The sequence below is a fragment of the Centrocercus urophasianus genome, unplaced genomic scaffold, assembly GCF_019232065.1.
Source record: "Centrocercus urophasianus isolate 14NV4802_14NV808 unplaced genomic scaffold, USGS_Curo_1.0 seq_20, whole genome shotgun sequence".
NCBI classification, from domain to species: Eukaryota; Metazoa; Chordata; class Aves; order Galliformes; family Phasianidae; genus Centrocercus; species Centrocercus urophasianus.
This window is the reverse complement of record NW_024884756.1, coordinates 4,646,630-4,664,645: the sequence shown is the minus strand read 5'-3', so window position 1 is coordinate 4,664,645 and position 18,016 is coordinate 4,646,630. Positions and strand designations below refer to the sequence as shown.

The 18,016-nt window shown below is 47.7% G+C and overlaps 3 protein-coding genes across 16 annotated transcripts in view; 2 read left to right on the top strand and 1 right to left on the bottom strand.

Annotated features, from left to right (window-relative positions):
• The window catches only part of UNC80 (unc-80 homolog, NALCN channel complex subunit), a 121,228-nt gene extending 111,403 nt beyond the window's left edge, over positions 1–9,825 (top strand). For all 3 annotated transcript variants that reach the window (XM_042822266.1, XM_042822264.1, XM_042822265.1), the window contains 4 exons: positions 5,462–5,543; positions 5,980–6,091; positions 7,199–7,410; positions 8,214–9,825. In XM_042822266.1, the coding sequence (XP_042678200.1) occupies positions 5,462–5,543; positions 5,980–6,091; positions 7,199–7,410; positions 8,214–8,477 (670 nt within the window). In that variant the 3' untranslated portion in view covers positions 8,478–9,825. The remainder of the gene's footprint in view (positions 1–5,461; positions 5,544–5,979; positions 6,092–7,198; positions 7,411–8,213) is intronic.
• Positions 9,826–11,354: 1,529 nt separating this feature from the next.
• The window catches only part of RPE (ribulose-5-phosphate-3-epimerase), a 58,451-nt gene continuing 51,789 nt past the window's right edge, over positions 11,355–18,016 (top strand). For 2 of the 4 annotated variants that reach the window (XR_006169541.1, XM_042822711.1), the window contains exons 1-5: positions 11,355–11,482; positions 11,567–11,646; positions 11,712–11,851; positions 11,925–12,059; positions 12,145–12,231. Coding sequence is in view for 3 of the 4 variants with exons in the window: in XM_042822711.1 (XP_042678645.1) it covers positions 11,361–11,482; positions 11,567–11,646; positions 11,712–11,851; positions 11,925–12,059; positions 12,145–12,231 (564 nt within the window). In the remaining variant the exon portion in view is untranslated. Of the gene's footprint in view, positions 11,483–11,566; positions 11,647–11,711; positions 11,852–11,924; positions 12,060–12,144; positions 12,232–12,598; positions 13,145–18,016 lie in introns of those variants that run through there. The other 2 variants (XM_042822709.1, XM_042822712.1) reach the window with 2 other exon arrangements.
• KANSL1L (KAT8 regulatory NSL complex subunit 1 like) overlaps positions 16,106–18,016 on the bottom strand; it is a 57,940-nt gene continuing 56,029 nt past the window's right edge. For 8 of the 9 annotated variants that reach the window (XM_042822705.1, XM_042822703.1, XM_042822704.1 and 5 more), the window contains one exon: positions 16,106–17,906. In XM_042822705.1, coding sequence (XP_042678639.1) covers positions 17,658–17,906 — 249 coding nt within the window. In that variant the 3' untranslated portion in view covers positions 16,106–17,657. The remainder of the gene's footprint in view (positions 17,907–18,016) is intronic. The other variant, XR_006169540.1, reaches the window with a different exon arrangement.

Sequence of the window (18,016 nt, the reverse complement as noted above, 5' to 3'; positions counted from 1 at the left end):
GTGGATTTCCACAGTAATTCTCAATATTTGCACTTCTCAAATGGTGGTTTTAGAAAGCTTTGCAGGCGAACACTATTATTCCGTATATTGGAAAATTGCCCCATCTGAGCTGGAGTTTGGGCCAAGTTGTTTAGCATTTCCTGTGGACAGGGGAGTTTGTGTGCAAGCAGTGATAGCGCTGTGCCTGTCAAATGCATCAGGAGTGAGCCTAGAAGGGAGGTCTGCACCTTTAACTCCCACCTTGGCTGTGCTAGTCATCCTTACGGTCTCTGCTCACAGCTCTCAGTCTGTCCTCACAAGGTCAGGGAGCTCTCATGAGGCCCAAGAGCATCTCTCTTTCTTTCCAGAAGAACAAGACCCCTTACGTTGGCTGCAGGGTAGAAAACACGCCACTTCATTACTTGGCCACACCAGCTGAAGATGCAGATGCACTGAGAGGCATTGGTGTGAACGGTTTTTATTTAGTTACTTAGATTTTACATGCCAGTAGCAGCTTTTTGGGGCGGGGACAGGCTGCTCTGCTCATTTGTTCGTTCTTCTCGGGTGACAAGTGGAGAGTTTATCATTAGTTGTGTCACTAAGATCATCCTGTGACTCACGCTGTTCTTTGTGTACTTGAATCCTGCTTTGGCAGATTGGCTTTTAAATGGTGCCACTGTAGGAACAGCATTAGGAAAAGACATAGGCTTGTCGGCAGAGGCAGGAAAGTGGTAATCTGTTTCCATGTCACAGCAAAATTGATTGCGTGTTCATCTGAGATAGTTTTGGGGCTTAAAACAGAGTGATTCAACCAAAGAAGCTTAGGGCTATCTCAGATGTAGAACTAAAAGCTCACACCAGCTGAGGAAGATGAGAAAAGAAGGTCCATACCTGAGTTAGAGCTTTCACAACCTGATACCAGGCTGTATCAGTGTTGAGTTTGAAATGTTTTGATCTTGTTAAGTGGGAGCCACTTCTAATAATGGTGACTGGGCCGAGCAACGTGAGACAACTAAATCAACAGATGAGTTCAAAAGCAGTAATTTATTTTGAACCCTGAAATATAATCAACTGTATGGTGGGTTCCTAGTAATTTGTCACACCAGATCTTGCTGGACAATGTATCTTCCACCCTGCTCTGTGGTACAGGGCTTTCTTGGATGAAGATCTGAACAGACGTATTTGGGAGTCACTTCTGTAGAGATCAGTATTTACTTTCAAGGAGCAGGCATCAGGGCTGCAAAACCTAGGAAAAAAAGAGGACAAGGAAATACTGCAAGCTCATATTAAAAAGCTAGATTACATTTCTGTGAGCAAGAAAAGTCATTTCAAATGCACTGTTAAATTTGCAAATTGGATTCCTCCTCTAAAGCACAGAAGTAATGAAGCAGACTGTAGGAGTTTATTGTGCTATGGGGATCACAGGATAGAATAAATGTGTTTTTACATTTAGGAACATTAGCTTTCAATAAAGTAGGCTTCAGTTTTTCTCACGTAACTCTGATTGGAAGACAGTGACAACTGTTGAGGATTGCCTTCTGAATTGAAGATCCGAATTTAATCGTAACTGACACAAAGAAATAAATCACATGGACGTTAAACCCTAATAGAGAGTAGGAGTTTTAAATAAATTAAATAAATGGTGACAAATAGAAAAACGAGTGAAGTCTGTTTCCCTTTGTTCTATAGCAGTTATAGCCAGCTATGCAGAATAGCAGGGAAGACAGGAAGGGAATGGCATTTCAGTGCTCAGAAGTAAACAGATAGCATGGGCTGAGGAATGTTTGCACCCAGCATCGTGAGCCGTTGTGTTTGTAATCAGAGGAGAGCACATTTCCCCCAAATCAGGAAAGGAAGAAAAATGAGAACTCACTGTAATGGAAATCTGTTGCACAAAAGCATTGTCTGTTAATGTTTATAGCTATGCCTACCGTACCTTCATGGTACCTGACAGGGAAGATGAAAGCCAATTCATATTGTCGGGGCAAGCATAGCAAATCTAACACCAGCACCAAGTGTCTGGGAATACAAGAGCTGGACTTTATCTACATTTTCCACTGGTCTTTGTCCACTAACCCTCCTCACTCAGATGTCTTGGGTCGTAGTGTGTAAATCCTACCGCAGTGGCTTGGCAAGCACGTACAGCTTTTTAGCAGACCTTTAAACTCCTTGCCTCCTTTGTTTTATTTTCCTCTTTCATCTTTTTTTTTTTTTTTTTTGGCTGCATGGTTTCTTGTAATTTATGAGCATCACTTATTAATTACCAGTGTGACAAAGTTTGTTTTAACCCCCACTGTGTGACTGGCTGTCATTTCTTGCAGTGCTGGTGGCATGCTTCCATGAAGCTGGGTTTGTCTGGTCTTTTGCTCCCCTGTCTCTGCCATAACTATGAAATGGAAGTAACATTGCTGCAAGGATAAAAACTCTGACAGTTACTCAGGGAGTGACAGAGCATCTTTGTGACGGGCAGGAAATTTTTCAGTTTTGTTATTCCCAAATAAATCTGATGTACGTTGTGCAGCAAAAGCCTCCTTATTGATCACGTTGCCATAGGAGGGAAAGGTACTGTCAGCTGAAACGCCATTTGATTTAGTGTTCTTTGATTGGGTCCCACAGGCTGCCTGAAAAACAGTGTGCTCCTGGTCAGCTCGGGTAAATAAGGAGAGACAGGAGAGGAGGGAAGGCTGAGGCAGGGTCAACAATCTGTCTGCCACGTTCATTTTCATGGAAATACAATCAGCTGAGCTTGCTTTGATGTGAAAACAGACCCACACAAAGTGAAAAGCTGCATCTGAAATATCAGCTGTTCATCTGAAATTCGTGGTCCTTATGACTCTCCCTCTCCTTCCCTTCTCCTCTCTTCAAAATCTGGGGACAAAAGGCAAAAGAGCAGAGCCACATCAGGACTGTGCTGTGTGCAGACAGCTCTGCAAAACTGTGCTGCTCTCCAACCCAACATTTGCCTTCAGTAATTATCTGCAATTTCAGCTCATAAGATCATCCTGAATTATGTCAATTAGTGTAATGATTCAGCACTGGAAATAAACATACACCAGCACTAAACTCATTTCACTTACGATATTAGCCAGGCTGAAAATCCCAGACTCTAGCAGGAAGACAAGAAATCCAGCCTTTCTGTTGCTCACCTCTCTATTGTCTGTCTTCACTGCTCAGGTTACTCCATGGGAGTCATTTTTCTCTTCATGTATAACCTCTGTGCCCTCATGTGGTCGACATGCTCTCTTTATCTAATGACCTTTTCAAAGTAGTTTCATGATGCATGTGAAGTGATTTTTTTCTCACCACTATAAACAGTGTTTTGTACTGAATAACTGTAGTCTGCCTGCTACAGACAGGTTTGTCTCCTCACTCATCTAACTTAAGAGCTGCTGCTCCTTCATCAGACATTTTAACAGTATTCTCAGAAGCTAGTCCAATAGAAAAATTTTCTTTCAAGGGCTTCTCTGGCCAATTCTTATTTAAGTCCCATACTGGCAATTACCCTTAAAACTTCTTAAAAGTCAGTGGAATAAGTTTTTGTGTAACTCTAGAGGCAGAAGGTTAGGAAATTTCTACAAGCTGTCTGATAGTCTGGAGCACAAATCAAAAGGCCAATTTAAACGTAGTTTCTTTGCTTTAATAAGACAAGAACACAGTCCTGCTCACAGGAAGTAACTGAGGACTCTGCTTATTCATATGTGTGTGTTTGCATGTTGTTTAGGATGCTTTGTATGTAAATCGTGTCAATACCCTACCTAAAAGCTGGAAAATATGTTCCAGAGGCTGGCGATCTCATTTGGAGGAGCTGTCTGAGGGAGAAAAGGACTGAAATGTATCTTTGTTTGTTCTGGCTTTGAGCTTGCAGAAGCTTTTCCTTTTTTCCAAACCACTACAGCTGTGGTGAGATTGCCGCAGGCATGGCTGGGGTTATGGCGCTGCGGTCAGACGATGAGAAGAGAAGCAGCTTCAGGGGCTGCAGGTAGTGTCTCTCTCCTGAAGTTGCCAGCTGTCTCACCACAACGCTTTTGGAAACGCATACAGTTTAGTGCAAAGTCTGGCTTCAGTTTAAACTGATAAGGGAGCAAGGAAAAGGACTTTCAGCTCAGTTAACCAGACTTTGACCTGAAGCAGCCGGAAAGCTCCCATGTTCTGTTCTACCAAACTTACACAGAGCAATGACTTCTGCCAAAGGGAGGAGTGAGCTGTTTAGGAGACAGAACTTCTTGAGCCTTTCCACAGACATCCTCCATGACTTCTTGTCTGACCATGTCAAACCTTAGGTTTGTCTTTTTCCTCTGCTCAAATTAGGTCAAATAGTAAACCTTCACTCTGGTGGTGGTACTGAGCTCCTCTAGGGAAGATCCAGGGAAAACATCTAGAGAAAAAAAAGTTGCTTTCCTTTAGATGAAGGCAGGCCTAAAGCAAGACGGATTGTAATACCGAATCTTCGACAGTGCACACCAGCTATAGCTGGAGGTTGCTAAATAGGACTTGTGGCTCAGTGGATTCCAGCCTCTCCCAGATAAGCAGCTGCCTGATTTGAAGGAAGTCCATCCAAACGTTAGCTGCTACTGTAACCATATGCCTTTCAGACATCGTTTGTTCAGCTATTACGTTTTGTGACCGCTGCCTGCTAAATGACCAACTTTTAACTGTTGGGAGGAATGCAGTACCTGATAAAAATGAGGGGAGGGTGGTATTCTTATAGGAAGTAGATTTAATGATCAGTTGAGTAGTAGAAGGAGATGGTATGTAGCCGAGTCTGTTTTATTGCTAAAGATTGTTCTGTGCCGAGATATAAAAACTAAAAATGTGCGCTTTTATGTATATATGAATTTTATGTTCACTTGTATTTTTCATCTGTTAGCCACAGAGACTCAAGGCTGCAAGTGTTGAGTGTGGGGCCTTGTTCACATAACTCATGCATCCATTATGTGAATAGATCCTTTGTCACTTTGTGTTTGTTTTTTGTTTGTTGACTTAAATTGGAATTAAAACCAGATGACAAAATTGTGATGAGGCTGTGGAGTCCCTCTGGGAGGAAAAAAAAAAAAAATCTGTTACAACACTGTCTGTGAAAAAAATGAAAAGCAAACAAGAAGGTTTTAGAACTAGGAAGCTGATATTCTTGCCTTTGTTGCTGAAGCCCATGTGGCAAAGGATGGAGAGAAGTGAGTGTTGCTCAGTGGGATGCATCAATCAATGACTGAAAACTGAAATTTGCAGTTATTTATAGTCGGATGCTACCTGTGCGTGGCCAAGTCCTGAATGCCATGACTCCACCTCCCACCCTCTCCTAAGCCTTGGAAGCCAAAACCCAATAGACACGTTCCCACCATCCTTCAAAGACAGTATGTGCTCTTTGAAGTGACCGTGCCATTAGTGGTTGATCTATCTATTTATTTTAGTCACAATTGCCAGGATTCCTGCTAGTTAGACAAGTTGCTTCTGTGCTTGACCTAATGCTGTTGGTATCCAACAGGGTGGCAAGCGTGCAGAGTGAGCCAGGGCAGCAGAACCTCCTTCTGCAGCAACCCCTGGGGCGGAAGAGAGGTCTACGGCAGGTGAGTGAACGGGCCTGGGTTGTTTTTTCTAGTCTGTCTCTGTTCTGAAATGATTTCTGGATGTGACATGTTCCTTGTACATAACTTGTGACTCTAGTTGAGTTAGCAAGTACTGCTAATTTGTAGCTGCGAGACCTGACGAACCCTCCAAAAGAAGCTGTACTTGGTATTGAACTCCCTGAATCTTTCCTCTGCAGGTTTTTGTTGTTTTTATTGGTTGGTTAGGTCGTTTTCAATCTCAAATGATGTTACCCAAAGAGCACTGATTGCATTTGATAGCGAAACTGAAAAGACAAACCACAGAAGTTTTAATACGAAGGAGATGTCTGAGACACAGAAACATTAAAATATGTATCTATATCCTTTCTGCAGGGGTGAAGTTGTGTGTTATATGAACGCACCTAAGCCTAACGTGGCTCTTTCTTCCAATATCTAGCTTCGACGACCACTGCTGTCACGTCAGAAAACTCAGACTGAGCCTCGTAGCCGCCACGGAGCTCGACTTTCAACCACTCGGCGGAGCATCCAGCCAAAACCAAAACCGAGTGGTAGGGCTGTACTGCATGCTCAGAACCAGCACTTCATATGCTAAAGTGGAAAATACTTGGTTGTTGCTCTAGATCAAAGGAAAAGTTAGTATATTTGAAGGGTATGTAAGCAGTTTTGAGCTGTTTTGCAGAAATAAGAGGTGCCATCGTTACATTCAGTTCCATTTGGTAAGGGCTGCGAAATGTTACTACAGGGAAGCATCACCAGGTTTATTCTTTTTTTTAGCAAGTGGATTATCCTGTCAGCTATGGTTGAATGGTTTCTCCAAAAGCCAGCAAGGTGAAGCTGGACTGGACAATGATCATGTTTCTTAAAGCTGTGGAGAATTTAGGGTACAGGTGTCCTCCATTGCTTGTCCAAAACCTCCAGACGTGCCTATTTTGAAAATGCTAGTGAGAGTGGAAGAAAGAAAATTTCCACCATTTGGAAGCTTTGCAGTTCAGAGTTTTAAGGGCTGTATATGAAAATGAATACGAGTCAGCACTGTCGAGCAGAACAGGTAGCTGCATTCTGCACATCTGAAGTGAGCAATTAACTTGGGAGGAAACACGTGGAAGAGCAAAGGTCTATTGAGAACTTCCCGGGTTCCTAATTGCTCAGCCAGGACTGTTGGGCTAACAGTGCTGCTGGAGATGTTTGGAACATAAAACTTCTACTGGAATAACGAAGGGTGAGAGCAAGGCTATTAGTTTCATGGTTGAGTTTTAGTCCCAGTAGTGGACTCAGTCAGTGGCAGGAATGAGAGGCAGTCAGCTCCTCTCTTTCTTTTCTCAAATTTCCTGCAAAGTGTCTATGTTTATGCCCTACATGGGAATCCAATACACTACATTCAGGGATGGGAAGATGTCTCGGGTGGCTCATCGAGCCATGACAAAGACAGGTAGGGTCAGTAGTCTTCAGAAAAACCATGACTCTTGCTATGGCTTGAGAGGAAGCCTACGAATAAAAGGCTTTTAAATTGGATGCCATTTAGACAGCTTATAAAGGTGGAATGAATCAGGAATCCTGTCTTGCTTGTAGAAACTCTGGGGATGCTGTCTGCTTTTGTTTTCCTTCCCAAATTACAGCATCTTAATATTCAGTTTTCTGGGCTTTGCACCTCTCAGCGGAGCAGAAGCGTTCGGTGACTTTCACTGAAGCCCAGCCAGAGGCAACACCACCATCCCCAGCCAAATCCCCAGCTTCAGCTGCCCAGCAGCAGGGCTGCAGCCGCAGCAGCCCCCAGGAGAGCAGCAAGCAGGAAGCACCAAGTAAACCTGTGCTGACGTCCTCACCTGCCGTCGTTGTAGCTGATCTCCATAGCCAGACCGCTGGCCAGGTAGCATGTCCGACAGTTGTATCGTGTGTGTGCCTGCTGCTTCGTCTCAGCCTCAACAAGTTAAGTTGCAGGGCAGATAGATAAAGCTGTACTACAGCCGTATGATGAAAACCTGCTGATGAGTAAAGACTGGCTTTTTTTTAGGCTGAATTTTATCAACCCCTCACCTCTCTACCTTTGCAACGATTCTTAGTTTGCAAATCCCTGTTTCTTCTCTTTATATCTTCGCATCAGACCCACAAGTCCCTGTGGAGCTGTGTGAGATTTTGACTGGGGTTTGCACCTCGTTCTATGAGCAATGAGTCCTTCAGGAAGGATTCCTGCAAAAACTTAGGGGGGGTTGTGTCAACAGCATCATGTTTCAAAAGGAGCTTAGCTCAACCTCTCTGTGTTGGACACCACTGAGCCCAGTGCAGAGATAATCATGATCACCATTTCAACACGCTGAGACTGCACTGTGACACTGAGATCTTTATGCACCCAGACATCTCATGTCTTTTGGGTGTATGGCCTTCGCCATGAATGTGTATAAGAAGCTCTTGTTGAAGATATACTTCACAATGAAATGGCGAAGAGTTAAAAACTGAAAGCAGGCAACTTTTCTGGTTATTGCTACAAATTTGATTCACCAGCAAAAATTGTAAGGGTAGAACGTTAGGGACTTCAAATCTGCAATTACCTGGCCCCTTAATGGCAAAACAGTAGTTCAGAATAAGAAAATATTTCCCAAATGTTCCCTTGCTCTTTTTTCTTGCCCTCTCCCTCTTTCTCTGAGCCTAACCACTGGCTCTCCTCTCCTGCAGAGCGAGGCACTTTCTGCTGAGAAGGAGAAAGAGGAGAGCATGGAGTCCCGGCCAGCCACAGCACAGAGCACGCCGCCCACACAGCTCTCTGACACCGAGGACTACGCTGGCCTGGAGACCACCAGCTTGCTGCAGCACGGGGACACGGTCCTTCACATCAGTGAGGACAACGGGATGGAAAACCCCTTGCTGGCCACTCACTTCAGCTTCACACATGTGGAGCTTGGGGAGACGGACGTCGACCTGGATGAATCTCATGTTTAACTCTTGGGGAGGTACAGGAGTGGGAGGAGGAAGAGAAAACTGTACCTTCTCCTTTGAGTTCCCCGGTAACTAGTAACTATTTAAGAGCACTTTATTATCCAAAAGCAGAATAGAGCTAACAGCCCGTTGCTATAGACTGGCAAAGTTCTGTATGAGGAATCTATTTATATCCAGGGCAAGATGGTAGGAGCAGAGAATTTGTACAAAATTCTCAGGGTACGGGTGTGTGGGCAAATGTGTGTGGTCCACAAAGCCCTGATGTGGCAGCCGTGCACTGTGATAGGCAGCCTCTCTGGGTGAGCAGGCTGAGGTACTGTGCAAGGAAAGAGAGTGAGAGACCTCTTTGAGATTTATTTTTGTAGCTGTGTTGAGAAGAGGGCTGGTTATGCAGTAGCTGGATGCCAGGCTTTTACAGCTTGGTAGCGACAGTGAAAACGCTGACAAAAAGTACCAATCTAAAGCTTGACTTTTACAAGCCTGGGACCATTGTTTCTTACTTGCAGAGCAACGATAAGCACCGTGGAGCAATTAGGCAGTTTTCTTTTTGATTTCTTTGGCACTGCAGGCATTGGTTGAGTTTACTTTTGTCTGTTGGTGTCATTCCACTCTGTAAGATGCTGCCCTCCTGCTACAAAAATATTTGCTCTGTAAAACTAAATACAGTGCATACCATAGAAAGGAATGCACGTGCTGTGCGCAGAGAGATGGACAGGGGGTGAGTGGTCCATGGATGGTATACATGCTCCACGCTGTCCCGCTTTCGTGTACTGAGTGATACACAATTTAAAAGGAAAACCACCTAGGAAACCACATCAGGAGTGCGTGGACCTTCTGGAACCTTGCAACTCCTCCACTGACGCTGTCTTACATACTTTAGATATAGGGATTTAAAGTAAATATTTATATATGGTATTTTCGTGTTCCTTATAGATGCAAACATACAAATATATATGTGCTTTGCAAACAAAAGATGGATATTGCAGGGCAGAAACTTGATGAAATAATCTATTTTTGGCATGTTGAGATTCTATTTAAAAAGGTTCCATTTTATGCGTGTAACTTGATGGCTGCAAGTGCAAGACATGTATGTGTTATAAATCTGTGGCAGAATTACTGGGACATGTGAATGTAGCCGTTAGCTGCTAAGGAACAAACTGCAAACCAGCTGCGAATCAAGCCATGAAATCATAAGCAGTGCCCAAAGTCACCCCGTGCTTTGGGACTCCCATGCAGCCTTTTCCAGTGTCTGTGAGAAGCATAGATACTGCGGTTTGTGACTGTGGTGTTATTGTGCAGAGAAAAATGCTTCAGATCACTGCGAGAGTTTGCAAAATGTGCTCATTGCCAGCTTGGCCCCTAGGGCTTGTAATTTGAACGTGTGCGTCATAAAGCAGCCTGAGTGCGGAGATGGAGCGATATCCTCTCCATCTCCAAGGGAAGGACTCGTGTCTCTTGCCAGCATCTCCCTGGGAGTGGTTTAAATGCCGCCCTACAAACGCTTGTCTCACTGCTGTGGGGCAGCGTGCACGTTTTACTGCGTCGTGAAAAACGATGTGTGCGCCTGGCAGCAGCAGGTTGCAGTCGTGTTCCAACCTGTGCAGCCCTGGGCCGTGCTGCCCGGCGTCTGCCAAATGCTCACGTTTGATGGCAGCTGTCAGCAGGGATCCTGTGTGCATTCAGCTCCCGCAGCCCACAGCAAAAGCCACCCCAAGCGCAGGGGCACCGAGCACGTGCTGCTTCCACTGCCCAGGGGGCAAACTGTATCTCTTTATTAATCTATCCCTCTGTCCATCCATCTGTAGGTGGTGCACTAATGCAGCTTTAAAGCTGAGGTGGAAGCATTACGGGGAGATGATGGGGTGGCAGCCTCAGAGCTGCTGCTCAGTGGGCATCCCAAACGACAGGCTGCTTGCTTTGCTGACCGCACCATGCTCTGCCCTTCTTATCTCCTCAGCATGCTGCAGCCAGCACCAGCCTCCTGGACCACAGCGCTTTGCATCAGCTCCTAGCTCAAATTCCAGTGGCTAGAAGTGTTACTGCTAACAGTGATGCACAAGTGAGAGAAAACACAGCCTCACTTTGACAGCCCCAGCTAGGCTGGGTGCAGGTGGGCAGCAGGAGAGCTCGGGTGCAGGCTGAGCAAACTGCTGCAGCGCAGCACGGGGCTCGGGGTGCATTTCATCCAGTGATCTCGTGTTGGAAATGAGAAGGGAGAACCAGTTTGAATGAGAGTGGGGGCCTCACTGTGTACTGCAGCAGCAATTAAGAGTGTGATTTATTTAAGTGTATATAATACGAATTGCATTAAGGTCTCCCTCTGCCAGCAGTCACCCTGCAGCAGTAAGCCGCAGGCACGACTCGAACGCCCGTTTCCCACGTGCAGCGCTGCGTCCCCCTGTCGTTTCCCGTCGGCCCGGTGCCTGGCCGTGCGCTGCAGCCCTTTGGTGCCCAACCACCGCCTTTCTGCTGCGAATGCAAACGGCACCGCTCCCTTAGCGTTAGAGGCCTTAAGCGCGCGTGCTGTTGAACCCGTCCGTGTTTCCGTCGGCCCTGCCGCCTCGCCATTTTATGCACGCCTTGTTCGGAGGCCTAAATACAGAGGCAGAAGGACAGCGCTGTGTGTGTGTTTGCTGCCGCGCCGCCCCGGGCCCGCAGAGCGGCCGGCCCACGTGCCTGCCGTCAGACAGCCGCGGCCATCGCCGCGCCGCGCTCGGGGCCGCGCCGTCCAAAGTGCCATTTGGTTCGGGTTCGTTCGCTCGGTTCGGTTGAGTCCCGCGACCCCGCCCGTCCCGCCCGAGGCGAAGATGGCGCGGTGGGGGGCGGTGCCGCCCGTCCCGTGACGCCTCGCGGCGGCGGCGCACGCGCGGAGGCCCGGCGGCGGCCATGGCGTCGGGGTGCCGGATCGGGCCGTCCATCCTCAACAGCGACCTGGCGGCGCTGGGCGCCGAATGCAGCCGCATGCTGGACTGCGGGGCTGATTACCTGCACCTGGATGTAATGGACGGGTAACGGCCGCGGCGCGAGGCGGGCGGGGCGCGGGGCGGCGCGAGGCGGCGCGGCGGTAACGTGCTGTGTGTTCGGCCCCCAAGGCACTTCGTGCCGAACATCACCTTCGGGCACCCCGTGGTGGAGAGCCTGCGCAAGCGGCTGGGCCGGGAGCCCTTCTTCGGTAAGCGGGCGGGGGCGGCGCGGCGCGGCCCGGCGGGGCTCTCGCTGACGGCCTGCCGCCCGCAGACGTGCACATGATGGTGGCCCGGCCCGAGCAGTGGGTGCAGCCCATGGCCGTGGCTGGCGCCAACCAGTACACCTTCCACCTGGAGGCCACCGACGGCCCCGGCGCGCTCATTAAGGACATCCGCGAGAACGGCATGAAGGTGAGCGCGAGGCCGGGGGCCGCGCCGGGCCGCGGGGGGCAGCGCGTTCCCCGACCGTTCTCCTCTCCGGCAGGTGGGGCTGGCCATCAAACCCGGCACCGCGGTGGAGCAGCTGGCGCCGTTGGCCAACCAGATCGACGTGGCCCTGGTGATGACGGTGGAGCCGGGCTTCGGAGGGCAGAAGTTCATGGAGGACATGATGCCGAAGGTGAGCCCGGCGTCCGCTCGTGCCGGGCTCTCGGCGCTGGCGCGGCCCGGGGTGACGCCGCGCCTCCCTCGCTGTGTGCCCTCAGGTGCAGTGGCTGAGGACGCAGTTCCCGTCGCTGGACATCGAGGTGGACGGAGGAGTCGGGCCTGACACCATCCACAAGTGTGCCGAGGTGAGGAGCTGCGCTCGGGAGGCCCGGGGGCGTCGCCGCCCCTGAGAAATGGCGCGGGTGGAGCCGCCGTGCGGTGCTTTGCGGTCGGAGGGAACGGCGAGGCAGGCGATGTCGGCGTCGTGTGGGGCCTGAGCTCGCGCTCGTTTCGGCTGTGGCTCCTGAAGCCTCTCTGAAGCGAAAGCTGGTGTTCCTCGTATGCTTAGGTAACAGGAGCGGGGATGAGGAACTTACTGCTGGGGAGTGCAGCTGCAGTAGTGAGGCGCGGCGCCTGAGCCTGCGAGCGGTGCTCCTCTGTCCTTCGGCCTCGCGTCGGTCGCTGCCCTTGCTTGTGTCCCATGTCACTGAGCGGGTGTTTAATGTCTTCCAGGCGGGTGCAAATATGATTGTGTCTGGCAGTGCCATTATGAAGAGCGCAGATCCGAGATCTGTGATCAATCTGCTAAGGAATGTGTGTTCAGAAGCTGCTCAGAAGCGGTGTCTGGATCGGTGAGACCTACCCGAGCAGTGCTCCAGAAGGCTCTGGGCGCACAGGAAAACCCTTGTTTCTCATGCTAAGGGAGGGCTGGATGAACATTAATCGTGGAAACTTGTTGCTGCTGAACAGAGGAATCATTCCTTCGCTGCAATGAAGCAAGCAGCAGTGAAAAACTGTCTGGCTGTCTTTCAGGGTTGGAAATGCAATGGTTTGAACCTGTTTCTTGATTCTGTGGAGGCTAATTGTGTGGCACAACTTGTAATGCTGGCTGAACTGCAGTTCAGTCAATCTTTGCTTGCTAGAAGAGTGTAGCACTGCCACGGGCCGCTACCTTGTGGGAGACTAATGAACCTGCCTTTCGCTGTCTGTGTTTGTCATTTGGTCTGTGCGTTCCTGCAAAACTTTTCCACTGTCTGCATTAAACACACTTCTGCTGTGGTGAGTCTCCCTTAAGCTATGAACAATGAATAGTTTGGGAAAAACGCACTCAGGTGTAGGAATCCCGTGCGTGATTGTCAGAAACACTTCTGTGTTTTGCATTTGCTGCACGGAAGTACTGGACCTACAGAAGTGGTTCAAATGCCAAACAAGTTGGTGAAACATCTTTACCAGGTCCCGAAAACTGGGGAGTATTTTTTACCTTTCAAATATTGATTCGAGTGACAGGATTCTGTAGAAGGAAGTTAAAATGCATTATCTTCACCTATGCTCTCTTCAGTTCATGCATTTACCCAAGTCAGTGATTTAGAAGCGATTTCGTTGTATGTAGGTTGAAATGCAGGGGATAGAAGTGTTTATTTCTTTAACTGTGAAACAGCTTACCTGTCCTCTTGGTAACCAGCCTGAGCAGTTCTCATACTTTCCACTTGTTTGTTTCCATGGTATTCTGTGCAGTATTTTTTCTTTCCTGGACTAATGACCGAAGGGTTGCACACAGTCTGCTGCCCTGGGGGAACAGCAGAAAGCTCAGCAGCTGCAGCTTGGCTAGGCAAGGTAATAATCTGTGTGGCTGGTGTGTGCATTAGGACTAGAAAGAAGCTGGGTGGAGTCCAGTGCACTGTGCATGTAGAAATAGCCAGAGCTCTGGTACCTGCAATGCAGGCTGAGCAGCACACAACCAGCTATGCAGGGTTAGCGCGGGAGTTGGAAGCGTGACTTCTCATGCTGTTGAAAGCAGTGTTTGTCTCCTGCAGCTGCTCTGGAGCTGGGATGAAGGGGTCATCAGACCATTCCGTTGCTTTGGAAAAAAACAGGCCCAAAGTCATGCTATTTAACTGAAGGCACTGTGCTGCGTTCTGAGCGTAGAACAATGCAGTATGTTTTCTTTACATGCCGTAGTCACTTGGTCACTGTTTAAATGTTCAAGTTTGTGCTTGCACTGGGTCTTGGTTTAGCAGTGCTGTGAAATACACTACACACACAGGAACATCGCTCAATTGTTTCTTTCCCTGTAAGTCCATCCAGAATGCACCGTGCAGCTGGTTACTGTGGCAGTGTCCTCTTACAAGCCTCAAGTTAAAGCTAATTGTAACCACAGAGCTGCACAATCTCTAGCAGTAACAGTAGCAATGGTTGTTCTTCTGCCTAGCACTCGTCTGGTTTAGTGCCTTGATACATACAGGGAAGTTGTATGTTAGGTTGCCATTTAAGCCTCTCCTCCTGTATTCGGTAATGTATTTCTACTGCAGAGGCACCCCAGCAGCAGGATTCCAGCTGAGCACCAACAGGAGAGCCAGTAGTCTTACTTAGTATCCACAGGGCCCAGCAAACACCAGAACTGTTACAGTGCTCTGACAGATCAGAATTTTGGCAACAGTGGAAGGAGGAAACTGAGGGCAACTCTCAGGGACAGCAGCCAGGGGAGCTGAGGAGCAGAGGCAGTGTCAGCACTGGAGGACAAGGTAAAGACACTTGGACCCATCCTGAGCAAGGCTGGGACTGGATGTGTGGTCCAAGCACAGCTTCAGAAAAACGTGTGCTTTAGTTTGAATGGGTTTTAGAAGCTTGTATTGGTACCTACATTCTGCTAAGGTACCTGGATGCAGAGGCAAAGTGCTTTAACCCCCATAGCAGCAGGGAGCAGAATATGTCTATTGAAAATGGTGACAGGGAAACTGCTTTCTTTATGCAGCTGCAACGCTTGAGTTTTCGGAGAGGGGATTGCTGCTTATGTTTGTGTGTAACAGTCAGCCTTTGTAACAGCTGCTGCGCTGCTTCCAGTGTTGTGGCTGAAGGTGGTCTTGCCATGACATGAGAAAAGCAGCTGCCACTTCCTCTTGGCCACCCTCCTCCCCCCCCCGGCCTTTGCCCGCTGTGCCTGCACATGCTGCTCACCTGATGGGAGGCTCTGTGCACTGCTGGCATCTCCAGCCCCGGGGCTGCTTGGGCAGCTCTCTGTGCAAGGCGGGTGGTTGCAGCTCAGTGCTGCAGGTGGAGTGAGCTGAGCTCCAGAGGGTAAGGGGAAAGGCTTTGGACAGGGATGGATGGGGTAGGACCAGATGTGCACTTTTATGGTTTGTTCAGTATGTTTTTCAGTCTCCTGGCTGCTCAGCCTGTCTTTGCCTAGGTGTTTTGTTGTTGTGTTGTGAGGTGATATTTCCCACAATGGCTGAGCAAATGCATATGAAGAGAGGACAAAGGGAATTCTGCTTATGCTGACTTGCATCTGGCAAGATAAACAGCTGCTTCAGAGCAGCACAGTGGAGGCTGACCCTTAAAGCAGCACAGTGGTTCAGTGGGTACAGCAGTGGGACACCACAGCTGGGTGCTGTACAGCCACGCAGAGCAGCTTCACAGTCTGCGAGTCTGACCAAACTTGGGTCATCTGTCTCTTACATTTCAACCCTCTTCAGCTCCCTCTCCTCAAATAGGTCTGGAAAACCCCCCTCCTCTTGCTTCTTCCCATGCAATGCTGGAAATGTTTCCATTTCCTGACTGCATCTTCAGGACACATCAGGCAGCTAGCAAGCTGCCTTACCTGCTGTGGCTCCGTCCCAGCTCTGAACTGCAGAACTGCTCACGTGTGTCAGGAATCACAGGGCAGGAAGCCCTGACCTTACAGTGAAGTGGGTAAGGATGGACACCCACTTACTGAAGGGCTGCACAGAGTGGAAGAGCCCTGCAAACACTGGTGGCATTCAGCGTTCTGAAGGCTTTTCCTAGCAGCAGATGCACGTGCAGGATGAGACGCAAAGCTCACTTCTGTAGATGGGTGCTGGGGGCAACCTTGGCCTCAGAGCACCAGTGCAGCTTTGGTATGGCAGCACAGCTTTGTGCCACTGGCATCTGTGTGCCTGCAAAGCCCTGCTTTGGCTGAGCAGGTCTCTGTGCCAAGAGGAAGCATCACTATTGATTCATCGCTTCTAGGAGGCCAGCAAATTCAGACTACGTACAACAATATATATATGTGTATATATATATATATAGAAATAACTTTTAATTAAAAAACAACCTTGCATCAAAGATTATAGTATCAGACATTGAGGCAAGATTCAAGTTTAAGACAAACCAGTGTTAAAAAAAATGTTTAAAAAAATAATCAGAATGTGCAATAAACTACAATGTAGCAATAGGTTGTAGTGTTGAAACTTTACTGAACTGTTTTCAGATGTCCAGTGTATATTTCCTGTCATTCTGACAAAAAAAAAACAACAAAACACCAAAAGGATTGACACTATAACTGGGTCATCTGTCCAGTGCCATTCAGCTCCAGCTTTTACACACAGAAGAAACTTTTGCACAAAAACAGAGACTCCTATAATATTGCCTTCAACTGTCCTACACAGAAGAACTTCCTGTTGGTAAATTATACCTACATTCAATGCTTAATCTTTGTTAATACCTCTTGAGACTGCAGATACATCCCAAACTACCCTATTTAGATCCAAGTTGAAACAACTTGCTTTTCTTTACTCACTGTGAACTCGCTGGGAAATGAAAGCTCTACCCAGCATCACAGTGGAGAGCTTTTGGGCTTTTTTCCTTACGGGTCTTCTAGCCATCAGCCATCTCTTCCTTTTCAGCTAGTCACCAAATGTTGGCATACTCAGAGACTCTTGCAAGGCACTGTACAGAAATTACAAGACTTTTTGTCTTTAACATATTAAAGCAAAATATTATGAGCCTCCTTTGCTACTGAAGGACCAAAGAAGTGAGATGACCCAGAATGCAATATTCAGAGAGCTCCTCTTCTCTTCCAATTCCCTATAGCCATACGACAAACAGGAACCCTACTTTCTGAGTAGCAGATACATGGACTATTGAAATGCAGTGGTCTATTTCTATCTTATTGCTTGAGGATGTCTATACAAAACATGCCCTGGCACTACTGAGAGCTGAGTACAGATTTTAAGCTAAAGGCAAGGCTTCCACACCGCCTGCTTTCAAACTGCTGCTTCTCACCTGCCCTTCCCTTACGCACAGGTTACACGCATGCATTTAAAGAGAGGTGGATTTTCTGCCACATGTTCATGCCACACAGGAAAATAATGAGTGGTTATTGTTCCTCCCACTATATGGTCAAGTAGTTTTTCTGTGTTCAGTTGAAGTTGTTGGTTTAAGGTTGACAGCATATCCTGTCGCACCAGAATCGACTGGAACCAGAAACGCATTTGAGAACAAACAAGACAAAAAAGGATGATCACTAACAAATGTGGCGATATGACAACAGAAAGCAGTGAATGCTGCCAGCAATTTATGTGTGCTCACTCCCAACACTGGGAATATTAGACTTCCAGCTTGAAATAATTACTTTCTCTTGGGGTTCAGGAAGAAGAAAGTGTTGTCTTTGGGAATTATCCTGCCTGTTACAAAGCAAGAAAGAAAATATATTATATGCAGCTAACGTACAGGTTTTGAATTGTGCTGTCATATGCTGTGTGAACAAGAGAGATTTTACCTTACACTTTTCTCCACCTTAATTGGCTTTCTTAATGAACCACATTACTCCCTGTCACCTTTGCTTTCTTGTACTGTTGGTTCCCAGGCAAACATTTTCGCTGTCTTCTGACTCTTCTGTAGATTGTTTTCGTGGTGGAAGGCCATTGTCTGGCAAACCAATGGGTGTACATGGAGCACAGGGAGAGTCGCTGGGGAAAGCTGCACTTGACATTTCAGTCTGATTTGTTACTTGATCTTGGCACAGTAAAGCTTCCACCTCTTCATCTTTTAGTGGAAAAACTCGAAGTTCCCACAGCCCAGACTGAAATCAGAGAGAAGGGGAGAAAAGGGATTTTGGTTGAGTCTGAAGTGATGAGCTACGTGCAGAATGATCTGCTATCAAGTTACAACAGAGCCTCGTTCTCTATGACA